Source organism: Sarcophilus harrisii, chromosome 1, assembly GCF_902635505.1.
Source record: "Sarcophilus harrisii chromosome 1, mSarHar1.11, whole genome shotgun sequence".
Taxonomy (NCBI): domain Eukaryota; kingdom Metazoa; phylum Chordata; class Mammalia; order Dasyuromorphia; family Dasyuridae; genus Sarcophilus; species Sarcophilus harrisii.
Window position 1 is genome coordinate 91433883 of NC_045426.1, and position 21286 is coordinate 91455168.

General features: G+C 37.9%; 1 protein-coding gene across 11 annotated transcripts in view; it reads right to left on the reverse strand.

Annotated features, from left to right (window-relative positions):
- MAP4 (microtubule associated protein 4) overlaps positions 1-21286 on the reverse strand; it is a 205729-nt gene that overhangs the window by 5108 nt on the left and 179335 nt on the right. For 8 of the 11 annotated variants that reach the window (XM_031960989.1, XM_031960964.1, XM_031960954.1 and 5 more), the window contains 7 exons: positions 18547-18727; positions 17198-17257; positions 16749-17062; positions 14502-14633; positions 11808-11900; positions 5085-5166; positions 1916-2028 (listed from right to left, as the gene is read on the reverse strand). In XM_031960989.1, coding sequence (XP_031816849.1) covers positions 1916-2028; positions 5085-5166; positions 11808-11900; positions 14502-14633; positions 16749-17062; positions 17198-17257; positions 18547-18727 — 975 coding nt within the window. The remainder of the gene's footprint in view (positions 1-1915; positions 2029-5084; positions 5167-11807; positions 11901-14501; positions 14634-16748; positions 17063-17197; positions 17258-18546; positions 18728-21286) is intronic. The other 3 variants (XM_031960973.1, XM_031960982.1, XM_031960997.1) reach the window with 3 other exon arrangements.

Below are 21286 nucleotides of genomic sequence, written 5' to 3' on the forward strand. Positions count from 1 at the left end.
TAAATAAAATTTAAAAAAAAGAAATGCTAGCGCTGTCAATAAAAAATCACTATATAAAAAATAAATAAAATTTTAAAAAATGCTAGCGCTGTCAATAAAAAATCACTATATAAAAATAAATAAAATTAAAAAAAAGAAATGCTAGCGCTCTGTCAATAAAAAATCACTATATAAAAAATAAATAAAATTTTAAAAAATGCTAGCGCTGTCAATAAAAAATCACTATATAAAAATAAATAAAATTAAAAAAAAGATGCTAGCGCTCTGTCAATAAAAAATCACTATATAAAAAATAAATAAAATTTTAAAAAATGCTAGCGCTGTCAATAAAAAATCACTATATAAAAATAAATAAAATTAAAAAAAAAATGCTAGCGCTCTGTCAATAAAAAATCACTATATAAAAAATAAATAAAATTTTAAAAAAAGATGCTAGCGCTGTCAATAAAAAATCACTATATAAAAATAAATAAAATTAAAAAAAAGATGCTAGCGCTCTGTCAATAAAAAATCACTATATAAAAAATAAATAAAATTTTAAAAAATGCTAGCGCTCTGTCAATAAAAAATCACTATATAAAAAAATAAATAAAATTTAAAAAAATGCTAGCGCTCTGTCAATAAAAAATCACTATATAAAAAAATAAAATTAAAAAAAAGAAATGCTAGCGCTCTGTCAATAAAAAATCACTATATAAAAATAAATAAAATTTAAAAAAGAAATGCTAGCGCTGTCAAAAAATTACTATATAAAAAATAAATAAAATTAAAAAAAAAAAAAAAAAAAAAGAAATCCTAGCGGGCCCAATGCCTGCGCCTTCACACCATGTTTTCTTTCTAACTTCCACCCGAGTCTCCACCAAGTGACCCCCTGGCTGCCATCTGCACTCGGACCCTTCCGTCCCCGCTGTCAGGAGCCAAGGGAGTTTTAGAACCCCCCGGGGGAAGTCCCAAGCTTCCTAGGTTAACAACGTCCTTCACTTTCTATGGGGCGCTGCATACACGGGACCTCCATTTCCAAGGCTGGTCTGGATGCCTTCTAGGGTTAATTCTGGTTCTGCCGGTCAATGGCTCTCCCATGGCGCTCTTCTTGCACTGCCCTCCCTCTTTCCCGTGGGCACTGTGGGCATCGGATAAATACTGACTGAGACCTGCCTCTTTGTCCCTTCTCCTCTCTGTCCTAGCTGTTACTTCAAGATAAAGAACATCACGTGGCATTCTAAAAGGTCCCTAGAGATGAGGGCCGCAGGCTCTTATCCCGGCATCTCTCTGGACCTGCCAGAATGGTCCCCAGATGCTCCCAAGCCCTTTTCATGCAATGGAATAAATGGCAGACAATGTCTTGGCACACAAGAGCAAACCCAAAGCACTTTGGAAGGAGGGAGTCCTGGCCTAGGAAAATCGGTTACTCTCAGTGAAGCAGCTGATGGCTAAAGGCCAATCCTGAGCTCCAGATTCATGAGCAACTATTACGATAGCTGCAAATTTAAAACATGGCCTTTCCAGGTGTCACAGAGGGACAAAACCAAATGCAAAAAGAGGAAGGGGGAGGGAGGAGAAGGATCTAAATAGGAAAGTCACATTTCCTCAGGAGTTGGGAGAAGAGGTATTACACTGATGAATTTGGAGACTATGGAGTTTCTCCGACTTGAATACATTCCTTTTCTTCCTCCCACAGCCCCTCATCCCTCTTCCTTTATCTCTGGGTTTGGCAACAAAGGTGGTGATGATAATGGAGTGAGTGAAGACACTGCTTGTGGGAAGATTGAGGGGCAGCGGCTGACTTCTGGCAGCTGGACAATTTCTCCCAGCAGGCTGGCGCTATCCCCCAGGTCTCCTCCCACCCCCACTGGACCCTCCTCCCCATCCTGGGGCTAAATGCCCCAACCCAGTGCCATCCCCTTCATGGATCTACCTTGACTGTGCCACCTGCAGGCAAGTGCCCCACATTATCCAGGGATCCCACCTTCGCCTGGGCCTTCTCCTTGAAGTTCAGCTTCTGGTTTTCAATCTTGATGTCACCTCCTCCTGGAACCACAGAGAAAGCCATGGTGAAAAGAATAAAAATTAAGGTAAGCAATTCTGAATCCAGGTTCTAGCATTTCTTAAGGACATGATCCCACGCAAGTCCCTTTGCCCTCTCTGAGTCTCTGTAAAATGAGGAAAATATCCTTAATAAGACTACTGTGAGGAAAGGCCTTTATAAATCTTTAAGAACTACCATGATTTTTTTCAATAAAGTCTAAGCTGTTTCATCCCAGCGTAGGGGGTTAACTTTGGGTTGTAGAGGCTAGGTCAATAGACATCAAACACTGGCAAGTCCTTTCAAGTCTAGAAGAAACTAAAATCTGGACTAGTGACCCTAGGTTTGTTGTTTAAACCTAAGCCAAGCTGGGCCCAGAACTTAGTAGAAGTAGAATTGAATGGGTAGAGACAAGGGAGCCTCAAACATCAGAGGTACCATCAGCAAGTGAATTCTGGCTACCACATTCTAAATTCCTATATTTAGGTCAGAAGCCCTAATTATACTTCCAACTCTGCTACTCTTCTGAGAACTTTTTCTGGGTACAAATCTCTATTTAATATAATCTCCATTGACAAAAAAGTTAAGAACTAAATAATTGGGAACACTCAAAAGAAATTTTCTAATGTCACAAAGCTAACTTAGACAGAAAGCAAATGTTCATGACTAAGATACAAACAAAGCTGGAAACAGAACATATAGTTATGATGGTGATGACTGTAAATAAGATTTCCATTTCTAAACCATGTCTTAAAATACAGAAATGAGGAGCTTTCCATCAGAGATGTAATACATTTCAAGAAGGCTGATAGTATGTATTTACCTGGGATCTGGAAAATATAAACAAAAGAAATTTTAAACGGACGAGGAAGGGGAATAGAGAGAGCTATATACATAAAGCTATCAAGTACGTACACTGGATACAGTATTCTTTCTCTAAAGGAAGAGCAGCAGTAGGGGTATCCCAGGAGGATTAACAAGAACTAGCATTAAAACCCATGGCTTCAGTTGATGATACATAAATATTCAAAGTATATTAGTGAGCAATGAAATAAACTGGAGATCCTAATGTAAGAAATTATTTTTAACATAAAAAGAATCTGAGATTTAGTGACATGGAATCCATGACTATGATATGGTTTCTTATTCAAAAGGATGAGAAAATGTGAAAGAAGAAGGAGGATACCATTAATCATATATATCATATGTATGTATATGTATACATATATATGTATGTACATGTATATGTATGTATGTCCTCATTTGAGAAAATAAAGCAACTTGAGGGAACAATTATGGATGGAGATCAAAGATAGGAAGAAAAAGCAAAACCACCACATGAACAAACTGCAGAGCACCTAAAAAGAAAGAATTAAATGAGGTCAGGAATCTGGCATAGTAAAATGACACAGTAATGCTGGGAATTTCAACTCTTTTCATATCTGCTAATACATCTTAACCTACCTTATTGAACTCCATTTTTCAAAAGGCAGGAGATACTTTACAAATACAAGAAGGAACCCCAACTAGTTGACTGAAGAAATAGAATTTATAGTGTACTGCAACATCAATAAGTTGACAGTGAGATAGAGCAGTCAAAAAGATCACACGATCTTAGAAATACATTGGAAGGTACAGCATCCAAGACTAGGGAAATGATATTCTGTCTGCACTCTGCTCTAGTCAGACAACATACAAGGCATGGGTTCAATAAACAGAATTTCCTAATCTTAGGAAGGGCAACGAGGATGTGAAGGTGGCCAAGTTCATCCCTTATGAAGACAGAAAGGAAGACTTGCCAATCAAGATTTAGAGCTGGAAAGGACCTGGGGGAATAAGGAAAAAGAGGGCTAGGAAACGCAGTTATATGCAGTTATATGCCTAAGTGTAATCTTCAGAAGCAGGATTTGACCCTATGTGGTGGATAATTAATAAATGAGGAAACTATGCAAGCTGCATGATTAAAGGATAAAACAGACATGAGTCAATGGACTGCCCAGTGAGTCCAAAGGCTCTGAATAAAAATCGAGACAGATTTTAAACATTCAAATAAGACCAATTAATTAAAAGAAAATGATAGTACTAATCAGGACATAAAATTAGGTAATCTTATTTCTAATTGGAAGATTAGGGACTTCCCAAATTAGGAGAGGGAGAATCCAGGTATAATTCCCTGAAATCATTTTTTTAAAAAAGTGTTTTGCTCTCCTCAAATGACTATAATCAATCAAAGGAATATGAAAACAACTGACTGAACACTTCATGGTCACTTTTCAGATAAGACATATGCATTGCTAGAGACTTATAACTGTTAAAAAAAAAAAAAAAAAAGAACTCTGTGCATCAATCTTTAGATCTGATTGGATTCTTGATCAGCATAACCTAAGTCCTTAATTAAGGATCTATGATCAACAAGTAAAGGTAGTCCAGCTTTCTAGCCACATAGGGCTAGATTTTTTTGTAAAAATGCAATGATGTTTTCCCACAATTACCATAATTGAATAAAGTTTTTTCATATGAAAGAAATTGGACTAGACCCCTAAATTAAACAGAAAGGAAACTGAGCTAAATCTAAAAATAAATCACAAGAAGAATCATGATGTTTGCTCAATTCTTCCATCTGCTGACTTCAGAATCAATGAGAGTTTCACTATGTTACGAAAAGGAAGGCGAAGGGAAGCCAAGTCATAACCCAAGAGGAGCTGTTGGGCCCAAGGAATCAGGAACATCTTTTTTCAAGGCTTGCCTCGGGCCAACATTATCTGTAGTACTGCAGGCCTCAATACCTAGGAAGTTGGGCCTTATAAAACAGCATTGAGGAAACAGAAACCAAGCCCCAAGCCAGCTCAGTCTCCTTATCAACAATCTCCTTTTCCCATTCCCCAACTATCACCAGCTCCTAGTAATCTCATCTAAAATCATCACATCAGACCCCCTGGGAACACACAAAAAAATGGAGGTGACAAATCCTGCAGATGTTCTCCTCCCCAAAGCAAAGGATCATGATCCTGAGTATTTGGCAATCTCTTGATTTCCCACCTTAAGGAGAAGGATAACTTACCAGGTTTGTGTTTGATATTTGCCTTGGAGCCACACTTTGAGGCCACCTTGGAAATGTCAACTTTCTTATTTTGTATCTGCACCTGAAGAAAACAAGAGATTAGACATTACCTTAGGGCAAAATAAGGTGAGGATATTTATCCAGAGTTTGATTTGCACCACTATGAACCTGTCTTCATCTTCTTACCCTCACTAAAACCTAGGCTGCACAGGGTCAGTCATTATGATTGGCCAAAAGCATTTTTTTTAAATAGCCAAAAGCATTTCTAAAGCAAAAAAAGAAATCTAGGCAAAGATATTTATACTTGCTACCTGAAATTTGCTTCTCTACCCTAACAGTACAGAAGATATGGATAAATAGTCTAGAGTGATAGACTTAGCCAGGTTCTCAAGAACCTCCACAAAGTACCACCTGCCCCTCTGTTTCTATTTCTACAATTCAAGGTCAATTGCTACCTCTGAGAGCCATAAGAAAACAGCAGCAGAACATGGAACAGAATGGAAGCCTAGAGGATAGGGACTGCTTCAATTGTACATCTATAGCCCCAGAGCTATATACATATACATATACATATACATATACATATACATATACATATACATATACATATACATATACATAAACATATACATATATATACACATACATACATACATATATATACATATATATATAATATGTATATATAAGCAGGTTCTTAATAAATGTTTTCCTGAAGACACCCTAATTAGGAAGTTAAATTTGTTCTCATCACGCATAATCTAATCAAATGAATTAAAGCTAATGGACTAATGAATTCTAATTATCCAATGGGTCTTTTTCTTGCTCTCATCAAAAGCAGCCCACAAAGATCATATCTCTGTGTCTGTGCTGGTGACATGCAGCTGGCCAGATCAGCTAATAGAAGAAAATCTCAATTTATTTTTTGAGTTATCATGAGATGACAATTAAGTTTGCTTCTAAGTCTGCATTTCTTCAAAAGATCTGTTTCACAACCTAAGTCCCAGGCTTTCATATTCGTCAACCAAATTCATTGCCACGTCTCTTTGTTGATGCTGTTCTTGTCCCGTGCAATGCCCTATCTCATTCTTTGGAAGTAATCTACATCCTATTCATAACTGACCATCAGTCTCTAGGGAGCTACGAAGTATATTTAAGGCTGGTGATGAGATAGGGGGACATACTGGGCACTGCAAAGCATAGGAGAGGGAAGATTAGGGGATGAAGAATGGGCCTGCGAAAGTGGGATTCTGTTAGAAACAGCTAAAAAACAGGGAGAGGTGGGCATAAAAGGGAAAAGACAATGAAGTGAACTATAGTAATCACGTAATATAATCCTAAAAGCTTAATGCATGTGTGTTATAAGTGGGGCTGACAGGATGGGGAAAAAGAAAGAGGGATTTTCAGGGAAAGAACAGTTTGAGATAATGACTGCATATAACATTAGACAGGGAAATACTAAAGAGAATCTATAACCTAGTATGGGAAATGGCAACTTCCCAGGTAGAGCCCTGTATATGTTATGAGAATCTTATTATCCTTATGTTCCCAGTAGGAAAGTTGGCAGTCCCAAATAATGTGCATATGTTCCCCAAAGGGTAAAAAGTCCAATAGTACAATATTTAAAATAGCACTTTTTGTGATACCAAAATAGTAGAAATAAAGCAGATACCCAACATGGGAGAAGGGTAGCTAACTGAACTGCAGAAAATTATCACAGTATAAGAAATTATGAATATGAAGAATGTAAAGAAAATAGGGTTATTTTAACTAAATTCCAGAGAAAAGAAAGAAGAATCAAGAGAATCAGATTAACAAGATTAATAGAGTAAATTAAAACATTAAATTAAAGCTGATCTCAATTTAATTTCAAAGATCAGTTTTGGATCTCAGAACTAATGAACTAATAGAATTCCTTCTTAGAAGAGAGGTGGATAGCATTATAGAAAGTGCATCCATGGTCAGAGAAGAAGGTCACTGTGTTGGCAATTTTTATTTGTTTTTTTTTTTTGGTTCAATATGATAGTCAATTAACTACTATTTACTAATATAGTATAAAATAATAATATATGGTAGTATATATAATGTTACATAATATATTATATAATATGTAGTGTTATAGTATAATGATAATTATATATTATAATAATACCCCAATATGCTAGATACTGTGCTGAGCATTGGAGATACAAAAAAAGGCAAATAAAACAAAATAGTCACTGCTCATAGTCCATAGCTCCATAGGAGGAAACACTACACAAGCAACCTTGTACCCAACACATGAGAAGAATACAATGTGAACTGGGTATAGCCTCTGAGAGAAGGAATCAAGAGTAAGAAGAGGTAAAAGACTTTCTGCAGAAGTGAGGATTCAGAATCTATAGGGGAAATAGAAGTCAGAAGGGGAATATTCCATATGGAGTAGTGGGAAAGCTAAGGAAAATGCTGGAGCCAGTGTCATTAGACTGCAGAATATGTGGAGGAAAGCAAGGAGTTAAAAAATCCAGAAAGGAAGCAAATTATGAAAAACTTGGAAAGTCAAAGGATTTGATATTTGATTCTAGATGTAACAGGGAAACACTGGAGTTTGTTGAACTGGGCTGGAAAGAAGGGGACAGGAGTGTCAGAAGAGAGAAAATATGGTCAGGCTGTATTCAGAAACAAATATGATACAAAGAACCAATAGCAGCAAGAAAAAAAAGGGTAGGGGAGAAAGGCAAGACAGAACTGCAATCTCATTTTCCATAGAACTGTGGAGAAGGTACTTTTGAATGTTTGTAAATTTGCATTTATGCAAATACACATGTATTCACATACAAATGGGCATATATACGCATATCCTTGAACATCAAATACAACTTATCTTTGATTAGAATCAAACCCAGGTATGAACTAGCTCAAATGGAAAAGACTCAATTGAGGATTCTCTAGACCCATCAATAGGGCTCAGGGGAAGGAAAGGAGGCCTTGATATCAGTTTTGTCTGCATAATAGCACTGTCACAACCAGTTCTTGCTGTGGATGCTTCAAAATGCCTGAAATAAAGTGGCTTACCAGGGAAACACAATAGTCAGTGAAAATTAAGATGTCATCCAAATTCATGAACCCAATGAAACTGATGTCAACTAACTGGTGGAAAGACCCCCTGCTTTAGAGAGTCACCATCTCAGCCAACAGCTGATAGCGGACAGCCAATACATGATCTACAGAGAGGGACCCAATGTTGCTGCCATTTTCCTCACAGGATACGAGTGCTAGAAGGCAAACGTTTCAGTTACCAGGGGGCCTCTAGTAATGTAATGTTAAGCATGACTAGGAATGGGAAGCAGTAGGCAGCCTCATGACAGCCAAGCCATTCAACCAATGCATTTCAGATCATCAATATCTTTCCATTTAAAATGTGGCACCTACAAACGAAGTATTTAAAAATGTGGACTGGTCAGGGTATATTTGACTCACTCTACTCATCCTGCCACATACTGTATTAACTTTTTGGACAGCCAAAAGACACTTTGGAATTTTTACTAATTTGGAATTTTAATTATTATTGAGATTTTGAATTTTTATTTCCAAATCCACCAAATTACCTAGATCTTGTTTCACAAACCTACTGTGCAGACAGATCTCTCAATTTAGTACTTATAATAACCATTTTTTAAAATTTAGCATTGGAATTTACATTTACCTATATACTTCAAACACCTTTAATTTTGTTGGGATCAATATTCTGTCACAAAGACAAAGAGCACAGTCTCTTTCTGACTATCTTTGAGATTGTTATGGCCTAAAGTTTCATTATACTGCAAACCATCAGCACAATGACAGGCTTCTCCTACTTACCTGAAGCTGGTCTCCAGGTGACTCATTATCACTAGATTATAGGAGGATTTTTACATTTATCATGACTACCATTCATTTTATTACATTTTACCCATATTTTGGTTAAGTAAAAATCTTTTTGCATATTAATGCTTCTATATTTCCAAATTTATCACATGTCCCTGGTAAGCTTTATGTGATCTACAAATTTGATAAGCATTTTCACCCAAGGTGATGGTGCAAATATTAAACATGACACAGCATTACAAAGAGGTTGGACTAGATAAACTCATAGCTCCCTTCTGGATATTAACAATCCAATAATCACATCTGTATAGGACATACAGCTAAGTTCTGGATGTACTTGATTTCCTCCAAACCACATTATTTTTCCAGCTTTTTTACAAGTAGCCTAACAAAACTCTTCAAAGGATTTACTAAAATATTAGTATAATGCTATGTCTACAATATTCTCTTAGTGATGAGCCTAATAAACTTATTAACATTAGAGAGGGGCATCCAAATGACAAAGAGGATAAAGCAGCAGCCCTGGAGTCATGAGGACCTGAGTTCAAATCTGATGTCAAATAGATTTTTGTAACCCCCAGGTAAGAAAAAAGGAATAAATTAATAATAATAATAAATGAATAAGCAAATGAATAAATGAAAGTCATGTTAACTGGTACAACTGGTAAAAACCAGGAAATGCAACATGTTTGTTTTGAGACCTAAAATATACACAAACATACATAATTGGATATATTGTCATTTTAAGTAAAGTCTCCAGTCACACACACATATACACACTCTAGTGTGTAAAATAAAGGGTTTCTATTATAACTGTTCTTAAATTTTGTATGTCAATCTAGAGAAATATATTGATTCTTCAAATAATGTTTTTAAAAAAACAAATTAAATATGTAGGATTATAAAGAAATAACACAGTTTAGTAAAAATAAAGGTGTTAAAAAAAAAAAAAAAAAGACATAACATATAAAGATACACTTTTTATAACCGAAAAACCTACTCGTGGATCATCAAGAGCTCCATAGTCTCCAGGTTAAAAATCCCTTATAACCAGAAGAACTCCAAAGTCTCTTTCATTGCTAAATCTATGATCTTCTGATATTTTAAATAAGCAGCATTATTTTTATTGTTGCTCAGTCGTTCTCATCTGTGTCCAACTCTTCATGACCCCATTTGGCATTGTCTTGGCAACTAGTTTGCCATTGCCTTCTCCAACTCAGGTTACAGATTAGGAAACTGAGGCAAGCAGGCTCAATTTATTACCCAGCATCACTGGGTAATCACTCAGCTAGTAAGTGACTGAGGCCAGATTTGAACCTGGAACAACGTCTTTCTGATTCCAGGTCTAGCTGCTCCTAGTATTGTCGCTGGTTCCCTTTTAGATACAGTCTCCCCAGAATTACTGTGCATCTACATTGCAACCCCTGCTCCCATAAAACACATGGCTTGGTAGAGCTATGAAGCCAATTTTTTTCTTTTACTTCATTTTCAATTGAAATCTCTCAGAGTTATACAATTTTCTTGGCCTCCAATGGATGAAATTCAGCCCATCGTTCCCATCAGATTTTTTCTTGTGATAATCCAAATTTTATACTCCACGATGTCTACCACTTGCTCTAAAGAGCCTACCTTCAATCATCAGCATGGATGAATAATACAACACTTAAGTATTATCTCTAAGAATTTGGGGGGTAACCCCCATCACCAGCTCTAAATGACACAAAAAAAAATTATGCATAGTCAAGCAAAACAAAGCACCCTTTTGCCTGTGTCCAAAACTAAAAGTGCTCCTCAGCACCATGAGTCTTCCATCTCGCTGTTATGTACTGGTGGCTGAGTTTAAATGCTGGATCTTTAAAAATTTCTTACGAAAGAATCACTTGTCCCAACAGTAATCATCAGGAGTGGATAGAGGGATCCAGGATTTAAAGGCCACAGGGATTCCTCTTCACTATAAAATAGATGCACTATGGAGAAAATCTAACTTAACTATGGTACACCAACATTGTCCTCAACAGGGAAACAAAACTCACTCAGATCCAAACTAGACATTCTGATTGGCTACTAGGCAGACCAAAGGTCTGGGGAAGTCTGGGTCTTGGATGGGAAGTCCCAAAGGGAAAAACATCCCATGATGGAAACATCAATTCAGAGAGGAGGCTGCCATATATCAAAATGACAGCACTGGGGGCCTCTCTCAGAAGAATGACCAAATTTCCTTCCCCCCCATCAGGGATCCTGCAAATAAAAAGAATGGTAAGCTCGTTCACCTTCCTAACTTGCCGTCCTTTCTACCTGGCAGAGACAAGAGTTAAACAACCAAGATCATGTTAGGGGTACAGACAAGCAAAGAGAGGCAGCTCTGGGTGGGGCAATGCTCCCCTACCTATGGCCACTCCATTGTATATCTTATTTTAAGGCCTATTTCAATAGTTGCACCTGGAATATGCATAGTAAGCTAGATATATGCAAATACTAAAAATATTTCTGCCATGATAACCTTGATGGATAGATTCATCAATATCAACTGCTATTTACAAACCAATCATTTTCTTTCAGGATTCTTCAGAGTAGCCAGAGGCCTAATCTTTTTGTATCTAACAGAATCATCTCAAATCATAAATATTCTCCAAATAGCAATACTAAAGCACTATCGGGCTTATGCTTTTGGCAAAGGAAGTAGAGATCCGCTTTCCCAAGAAGTAAGTGATTAATATCTCCCTGTTACCGATGACCCAAGCTGGTCCCTTTGAACATTTCACTTCCCTTACCCTAGTATTCAGAAAATACTATACAGACTGCTATTCTCAGATACTAAGGAATGTTACTCATAAGAAAAATCAGTAGAAAGACAAACTGTCCAGAACCCATACTTACATTCCCACCTCCAGGGACATGCTTAATATTGTCCTTGGAACCACACTTGGACTGAACATGGCTGTAGTTCACTTTTTTGGAGACTATCTGGACCTGGAGTGTTAAAGAATGGAAAAACAACACAAGGGGAGACGACTGGTTAGAACTGGCCCACAGCAGACAGGGAGTCCACAGATGACAATTGTGACTAACGAGCAAAGAGAGTTGGGTTAAAGCTTGACCCCATCCTTAGAGGAACAAGGAGAGGTGAGTTTGAAGAGGTGGGAAGGAGGGGAGGGAAAGGAGAAAGGAAACAGTGAACAAACAAGAATACAAAGAAGCAAACTTGCTGGCACTGGGGATAAGCTTAATGCTCCTCAAATTTTCTCTCGTCACTTGAGCTAGGGCATCCAGCAAGGGCCCACATTGGGCCCTGAGCCCCACCAGAGTGTCTGTCCCTTCCCCCAGATTCATGGGATCGTAAGACTTCTTTGTAGGTCCATTTAGCTTGTATAAAAAAAAAAAAAAAAATTCACTTAGCGGTCTCCAGCGCTTCTTTCCTGCTCCCCAGATGCCCTATGCACCAACACTTGGCCATTATGTGGGTGTGCTTCATTTGCAAAAACTAATTGGCTCGATAGAAAAGGCTCCCAAAGGGGTGTTTCACCATCCAAGAGTGAAGTACTTTGCTCAAACACAGAACTCCTGATCTTGGCTGATCTGAGAAGCAACGACTGCACAGAAATTCATTGGACGGCAGTTAATTGGACACAAATCTCATGCCAACAGAAAGAGACATTGTTCAGCAATAAATGCAAACGGTCCACAAAGCTCAGGGTACTTAAATAGCTGCATCTAAAATCTGCCCTGGACCCTTAAACACAAGCTGGAGAACAGATTTCAGTCTTCAATGTTATAGATGGCTTCCAAATGCAAAACAACAAAACGTCTCTGGCCTTTAGGCCTCTTCAGCTACATGATAGGGTTTTTTAGACATTTCCATTCAATTCTGGATGAAAATCCCAATCCACCAAAAAAAAAAAAAAACAAACCTAACCCTTTGCTCCCCCTTTTATGTTCTCTAATGAAAAAGGACGCTAAGTCTCAACTCTGCAAGTTTCCAACAGGCACATTTTTAAGACTTTCCCAGGACCATATTGGTGAGAAGAACTGGCACGAGATCCCAATCCCTTGATTCTTGACCTTATCTGGAGATAGGAAATAACCTCAAGGTTGCAGCAAACTTCCACTAAGCCACAGATCACAGAATCCTTCCAGACAATGCTTGGCAACCTGGTCCTACCCAGGAGCTAAAGGAGAAACATTTTCCCTAAGTGACATCAGAAGTTATAATTATAACTTAATATTCTTGGAGAATGTGCTAGGCTGATATCTGTTTACTAACGGAAGGCAACCCTAGATTTGGAGTTACAAAAGGTGGGTTAGACACTCTCTACGGCATGACCACCGGCGTCCTTGTAAGCACCAAGCTCTGCATTCCACAGAGCAGGCGTGCTCCCAGTGGCCTCTCCATCGTAGGATGCTTCCCAGAGGAATTGCCCATCAGGAGCTGGTTTATGCTCTACCATTTCCAGCTGCACAGACATGACTTTGAGTCACTAAGGAGCTGCCAGCCCCTGTATGTAACCAGTGTTCAAGGGGAGCTAGGTGGCTCAAATGGGGTCTCAAACAAGACTCCATGCAATCTCTGCTTTAGTTTCCTCACCTGTAAATGGGAATAATAGCAGCACTACCTTCTAAGATTGTTGTAAGGACCAAATGAGATCACTGTAAAGTATTTAGCAGAGTTCCTGGAATACAGTAAGCATCATAGAAATGCATATTCTATGAGATACCCCCCACAATGAGGAAATTTTATGATAGTTGTAAGAACTTGGGTGTCTTCAGTATCAAAGAAACTATCATATTTATTATTTTGGAGGTGAAGATAAACATTAAAGATGGTTATCTCTATCTTTGCAATAATAATAATATGTAATAATACAAAGGTTAAATTTTGCAATTTTTTTTTCTTTCAACAGTTCAGAAATCCTTAGGATGCCCATCTGATAGCTTTCAAATAATAAAAATAAATCAATACTTTTTTTTTTCTTCTCCTTAGACATGACTACTCCACTAACACTTCTATTTTCTCCCTGGATATATCCATCTGCCACACTTGAGCAGTTTCTGACCAACCCAAGGACCCAGAATAAATAGCAGTACGATTTTGTTATGGATATTTCCTTTCATGTATTTGAGCACTGGGATACAATAGAGACAGTTCTCATCCTCTGGTCATTCCGGAAAATATTTCTAGTAAATAAAAAATTGTTTTTCTGATGTAGGGTAGAGACTGTGAACAACTCTGTCATAGAACAAGTGGATTTCTGATTTTTTTTTTTTGAAATTTTTTTTGAAATTTGTTGGGACATTAGAAGTATTTTCTATTAGCTTCCCTAAATTCCTTGACAAAGTCTGAGTTAAAAAAAAAAAAAAAAAAAAAAAAAAAAGGAGGACTTTCAGTTCCACACGGTGGGCTTGTTGATGCAGGATCATCAAATACGGAGAAGGTAATACGAAGAACAAGAGAAGGAACCAGGGAGACAGAAGAAAGAAATATAATAATTTGAGACAAGAAAAAGTGGCTCAAAGTAGAAAGATACTTTTCTGAGCCTCCATCCTCAACAGGTGAAATTCTCAAACAAAACTCACTTTCCCATTGGGCTGTTTTTGTGCACTCTCTTTTGTTTCAGCTGCTTTAAAGGTGGTGGTTGTTTTAGTGACTGCACTGGGTTCAGGCTTTCGTGCTGTACCGATGGCCTCTGATTTTTTCTCTACTTTGGCCTAGATGGAGACAAATGGAGGGTGATTTCAAACCGAGAGCACTGGGGCCCAAACTGGATGCAATGAATGGCGCCTTCACCACTCATCTCTCCTTTATGCCCGCAGGGAGAGTTACGGGAATAAAGGAAAAATTCCAGGGATGGAAAAGATCAGCAGCCTCAATATTACACATATCTGTGCTCATAGAAAGAAATCCTCCCATGCCCTGGGCTGCAACAATGAAAGGAATTTCCTTTCATTTCATTTCAGTAGAAAACTGAGGCAAAATATGAATAAGTAAATCAAACTTTAAGGATCCCCATTATAAAGTTACTCTATTTACACATAAAAAGGTTTCTTACCAGACCATTTCCCCTACCCATGACCTCCTATAAGCAAATCAGACGATCTTTTGAATTTTGTTTTGATTCCGTGACTGCAAGTACCAAGTCCATGAGCACTGAAACCACTCCACAGTGATTCAGGTAGGATTCTTGGAGCCCGAAAGAAATGGATTAGAATCCTGAATTGGGTACTTCCTAGATATATGCCCATGGATCAACTATTCACCTTCTCTGAACCTCAATTTCTTTATCTGTAAAGTGGTCATGATATTTATAGTACCTTCCTCACAAGGTTTTTAAGGGGTTCAAATAAATTATGTGCATAAAATAGTTTTCAAACTTTGAAGGCAATTATTATGTCCAGCGTCCTTTTAAGGAAAAATGCTTTGTAAGCCATAAAGCACTACAGAAAATTCAGCTACTATGTTTTTCTTCTCCTCTCCATGTTCTGAAGGGATGGAAGAAGGTAACTGTAGTACTCTGAAAGATTTTCTGTGATCAATTCCTATTTCAACTTTGCTCTGAATCAATAAACAGCTGTGAGAAAAGGCGAAAATCATCAATCTGTAGTGATGATCTTGACACTAAAAGTAAAATTCAGGTAAGAGGGATGACTCTTAAGAACTCTAAAATGTCCTCAGGGAGAGGAAACAGCAGCTCTCCTGACTGTCAGTCAAACTAGGACTCCTTTTAATCAAGGGAAGCTGTTTGGGCAAAGAAAATAAAATAAACCATAATGTCATCACTAAAGCCTTTTGCTGCTATGAGGAATAAAAAGAAAAAGGAAAGTAGAAGACTCTGTCTTTAACACTATAGACCTGGAGAAATCCAGGAGATTCTAAATATCCTTACAGTCTCGAATGCGCCCAAAGAACAGTCTCAAGTCAACACTGAAGCTACATATGGCTCCAGTCCCTAATTTCCATCAATTCACAACAGCGTTCCTGTTTCTTATCTGGGAAATCATCTCCTCCAGTTATATTAACTTCAGATTGAAGTGACTCAGTCTTCCCTATTTTACTGATCTAAATTACAAGCTTTTGCCAATGGGGTTAAGGGCTTCCCCAGGCTCTGGGTCCAGAGAACAATTAAGGGGATCAGTTCTGCTTTTTCAGGTTACCTTAATTAAGGGGAGCTATTATGGATTCCAATGTTTCACTTACTGAGGAATGTCTTTCTGACACTGGATTACGGTCACTCCCCTTCTCCCCCCCAAAAATTACAGTCCTTTTGGAAACCAAATTCCAACATCAGGAGGTGAAAAGAGATCCTCTCCCTCCACAAGTCGGGCCACCAGCTCTCCTTTTGTTTCAGGAGAGCAAGTAGTTTGTGAAATGCTCACTAGAGGGCACTTCCCATCTTGTTCCAGACTGAAGCTCCTGGCATAGATACTGAGGAAAAGGTACAAGATGGAGGATGGAATGGCAAGAAACTGATCTCTTTTGTGGGAGAGAAATTCCCAGTGTTCTTTTGGGCAGCCAAAACCTGACAATATTTCTTATATTCTATCTTATTCAAGCATGGCAATTTGAATGCTAAGAAACTCAGCCAGCCTGGCCCTTGCAGAGATACAAACAGACTCCCTTGTTATCATTCTGATGATTAAAACATTTCCTTTCTCTTTGTGGCAGAACTGGTAAAGTACCACCCTTCCATGCAGCTGTGAGCTGAAGCAAGATCCTTGCAAAGGAGAAGGGAAGCCTGGTGATCAGTGGCTGAAAATAGCAAGGAAGGGCAGGGAGGAGCATGCTGACTGCCCAATGTGGCCCCACAAGGAATCCCCAAGCCTTACCCGGCCTCCGCCTGGCTGGTGCTTGATGTTGTCCGTGGAGCCAATCTTGGACCGGACGTTTTTCAGGTCTGGCACAGAGATGCTAGTGGATGGGCGACTTGGTCGTGGTGCTGTAGAATTTGGTTTCGCTGGGGTGGCCTTAGGCACTCCTGGCTTCTTAGTGTCCACAGCGGGGGTTGTAGTCGGCCTCAGGGTGGAAGGTTTGGGCTTGACCCGGCTGGAAGCTGTTCCTGACAAGGGGGGACCTCCCAAAGACACGGTGCTGGTGGTCTTCTGAGCAATGGTAGGAGCGCTCTTTGGACGACTCAAGTCCGCTGGAAAAGAGTCAGAGCAAGATGGACTATTGAGATGAGACAGAAAAAGTTCAGGCTTAAGAGATACTAAGACTGTATGATTACTGACTGAGACTTTCCTTATTATGAAATAAAGGGTACAAGAGAAGCTGTTACCTAGTGAGGATTTTGTAGTAGTCTTCTTGATGTCTGTCGGCTTGGACTCGTTCCTGAGAGCTACACAAGTAAAACCACATTGGTAAAGATTCAGTTTTTGAAATCACCGATTTCCCATAAACACCTAGACTGCTATACGAGGAACATGCATACATGCTGAATTTATTTAACTCCTTCATCAGCTCCTAAGAACAGAAACACGTTTTGGGGGTATTTCTTTTACATCCCTTCTACAGAGCCAGTCTGTTACTGCACACAAGGACTCAGCAAGTGCTATTGACTTCAACTGCATTTTTCCTTATGAGAAGAGTATAAGAAATGAGCTCAATTCGTACCTTAATACCACTGAAAAAGCTGTACACCAAGTACTATTTGTATCTAGATCTTTCATATGACTAAGGGTCCTTACAGCCTTTGCAAAATGAGGGACATTCTTAGTGGATCACAGGGTCACTGAACACTGTGAAAAAGGCCTCCAACCAAATGAATTCTGATTCAGTTTATCTAATTCCCTTGAAAGATGAAGGGGCAAAGTCAGCTTTAATAATGCTTCAATTTTAAGTGGTTTTATTATAGTTTTCTTCCACCTTCCCCCAAGCAAGAAATTTTTCCTTGGACAAAAAGAACATTCTTCCTTATTTTATTATTTACCCTAAAAACACAAAATTCAATTCAGAACACCTAAACACAGACCTTGTCCTCTCTCCTCCCTCAATTTTACACTTTCCATTCAAAGAAATCATTCTCCCATAGAATTGGAGGGGCTTGCACATTTATACTAGGAGAGGTAGAATAGAGCTAGAGTAAGGAAGAGAGGGAAAGGAATTTAAACTACTAATTTCACTTTTTTGGGGAGAAAAGCAGAATTTACAGTGGTTAAAGAACAACTAGTTTTGCTCCAATTGGCATAAGCAGAAATGTACTGAAATGAGCAAACAGTAGTCACCATGACTTAATGAACCAATGATTATTTTGAATGAGTTAAACCCATTATACAAATAAAGAGGAAGTTTAGAAGCTTAATTTCCAGGATGATCTGTCAAAGAAGTCCATTTGTTAAATAGTCAAATGAGTTACCACCTATAAATATCCTTAATAGGTGCTGGTATACAGAAATTTCTTTTGAGTCAAGTTCCATGAGTGAATAGCCTTTTCTGGTAGATTACTATTAAAACCAGTGGCCACTTGCCTCATTCCTGGGCTGTTTTGCCCAGTCCATTGTTTTCTGAGGATATATTATTACTGTCCCTAACTTTAACTACATTATTAGACTACCCAACGGCTTGTTCCAAATCCAACACTGGGAGAGACTGGGGCCCCCATAATCTAAAATATTGTATAATACTTACAGGAAGGCTTCTTGGGAGGAGAAGAAGAGGTGCTCCTACTGGCTGCACCAGTTGTCATGGAAGAAACAGCCACTGTGACTCGTGGGGTAGTTGGGGTATTCTTTGAGGCAGTTTTAGTAGCGGTAGCAGAAGGAGATTTGGATAATGGGGTTCGTTTCTCAGGGCTCTTTGCATCAATAGCCTGGTAATAAAGAAGCATGGGTAAGGGCACAGGTCAAGCTGCAAGTTAGAAATAAGAGTAGACTAGGTAAAGCATGAACTAGGGGGAAACAATTTATTGTAGAAAAAATAATGGTTACATACAATGCTGTGGACGAAACTATGCATTACTCCAAACTATTCTAAAAAGTAATTTGAAATTACAGGAATATTACCTTAATGTCCAAACTCTTTAACACAGAGATCCTACTAATATTCACAAACCCCAAGGGACAGCAAAAAACAAGAGACAAAGTAGATATCCACCAATTGGGAAATAATTAAAAAGTCTTAAACAAATGTGATGAAATATTATTGCTCCATAGAAAGCAATAAATATCAAATATTCAGAGAAACATGAGAAAACTTAAATGTGGGATTTTGCATATTCTGACAGATAGCTGGTTTTGCTGAACTGTGTTTTTCTTTTTCTTTTTTGTCACTATTACAAGGGATGATTGCTTTATAGGATGGGAGGAGGGATCCATTTAAAATAAATGATGCAAAACAAAAAGGCATCAACTTTAAAAAAAAAAAAACAATTTCAAAGTATAATTTCCCAAAGGACCAAAAAGAAAAAGAAAAAAAGGATTCAATAGATTCAAAATACTTAAGTCAAATCAAAGAATAGGAAACTGAGGTACTGTAAAGCTAAATGGTTTGACCTTAATGTGGAAGTGAATCATCTTCAAAACCAAGTTTTAAGCAAAAAAAAGAACCCCCCAAAAAAACTTCAGTTTATGATCCTAGTTTTATCCTTCCAAAAACCTTTCTCACATAGGGCTCTCTCCAAGAGAAAGAGCTTACTGATTGAGCTCTGTCTCTTACATTTTAAAAGACTTTTTCCCATTAACTACATTTCCCATTGTATCCTTTTTTCCAATTACTTCCTATAGGGCTATTGATTATCAGAAAGAATAAAAGGTTCAACAAGACTAGTCAACACCTTTACTAAGTCTGACATCACTATTGTAGTCAAAGTAGGAGTCCTCTCATATTTCTTAAGTGGAGCCAGCTTGTTTGTTGTAACTCATTTTTAAATGTTCTATTTCTATTGCTATAATCAGTTTATATATATATATATATATATGAATATTTGCATGTGTATTTTCCAGCTAACAATGGAATGAGGGGAAGAGGAAATTCAGCATTTGGTCTCTACTGGGTCTATATCCCAAAGAAGTTATAAAGGAGGGAAAAGGACCTACATATGCAAAAATGTTTGTGGCAGCCCTTTTTGTAGTGGCTAGAAACTGAAAACTGAGTGGATGCCCATCCGTTGTGGAATGGCTGAGTAAGTTATGGTATATGAATGATATGAAATATTATTGTTCTATAAGGATGATCAGCAGGATGACTTCAAAGAGGCCTTGAGAGATTTATATGAACTGATGCTAAATGAAGTGAGTAGAACCAAAAGAACACTGTACATGGCAACAACAAAATTATAAGATGATCAATACTCATAGACTAGGTTCTTTTCAACAAGGTGGTGATTCAGGCCATTTCCAATAGACTGCCATTTGCACCCAGAGAGAAAACTGTGGGGATTGAGTGTGGATCACAACATAGCATTTTCAGCATGTGCAACATGATAAATGTGGCAATGTGTATAAAAAAATTGTACATATTTAACCTATATTAGATTACTTGCTGTCAAGAGGAGGGAACAGAAGGAAGTGAATGATGAGATTTTTGCATCTATTTTGAAAATAAAAAGCCATTATTATTAAAAAGGGAGGAAGGGAAGAAGGGAGGAAGGGAGGGAGGGAAGGAGGGAGGGAGGGAAGGAGGGAAGGAGGGAAGGAGGGAAGGAAGGAAGGAAGGAAGGAAGGAAGGAAGGAAGGAAGGAAGGAAGGAAGGAAGGAAGGAAGGAAGGAAGGAAGGAAAGGAGTATGAAGGGTTCATTTCATTTGGGTCACATTATTTGATTTCTAATAGGGCTGAGCAGATGTTTGTACACATGGCTACCTTAGAAACATTTAATCACATAAGAGAACAGATTAAGAAGGAATGGGAAATGACTTTTAAAGAAAAGACTATAGGGAAATGACTAGATACTGTATGAAATTATGGAAAAAAAGGGCAAGCAGATGGTTTGATCACACCTCCTACAGAGATACTGAACACAAATGAAATAACAGTTGTGAACTTCCATTTCAGAGAAAAAAATGGAAGGAAGAACTCCTTAAATTTAGATATAAGGCATGTGCATTACTATGATTTCCCCTAAAATGAAAAAATGCTTGGATTGAGTAAATAGTAAAAAAAAGCAAAAGGGAACAAGAAGTGTAAATAATGTTGCTATTTCCAAAGGGCAATTTCCATGAGGGAAACACCAAACCCAAAGCACAAAGATTCTTTTTTGTTTGAACTCGGAAGGAAATAAACATATTGGGAAGCATAGAGAATAATAGTAATAAATGACAGTATTTATTTGTTGTTATCGTTATTAATGATAGTCTTTATGATAAAAATGATGACCTTAACAATAGCAAGCATTTTTAGGGTGACTTAAAAGTTTGCAAAATGCTTTTACAAA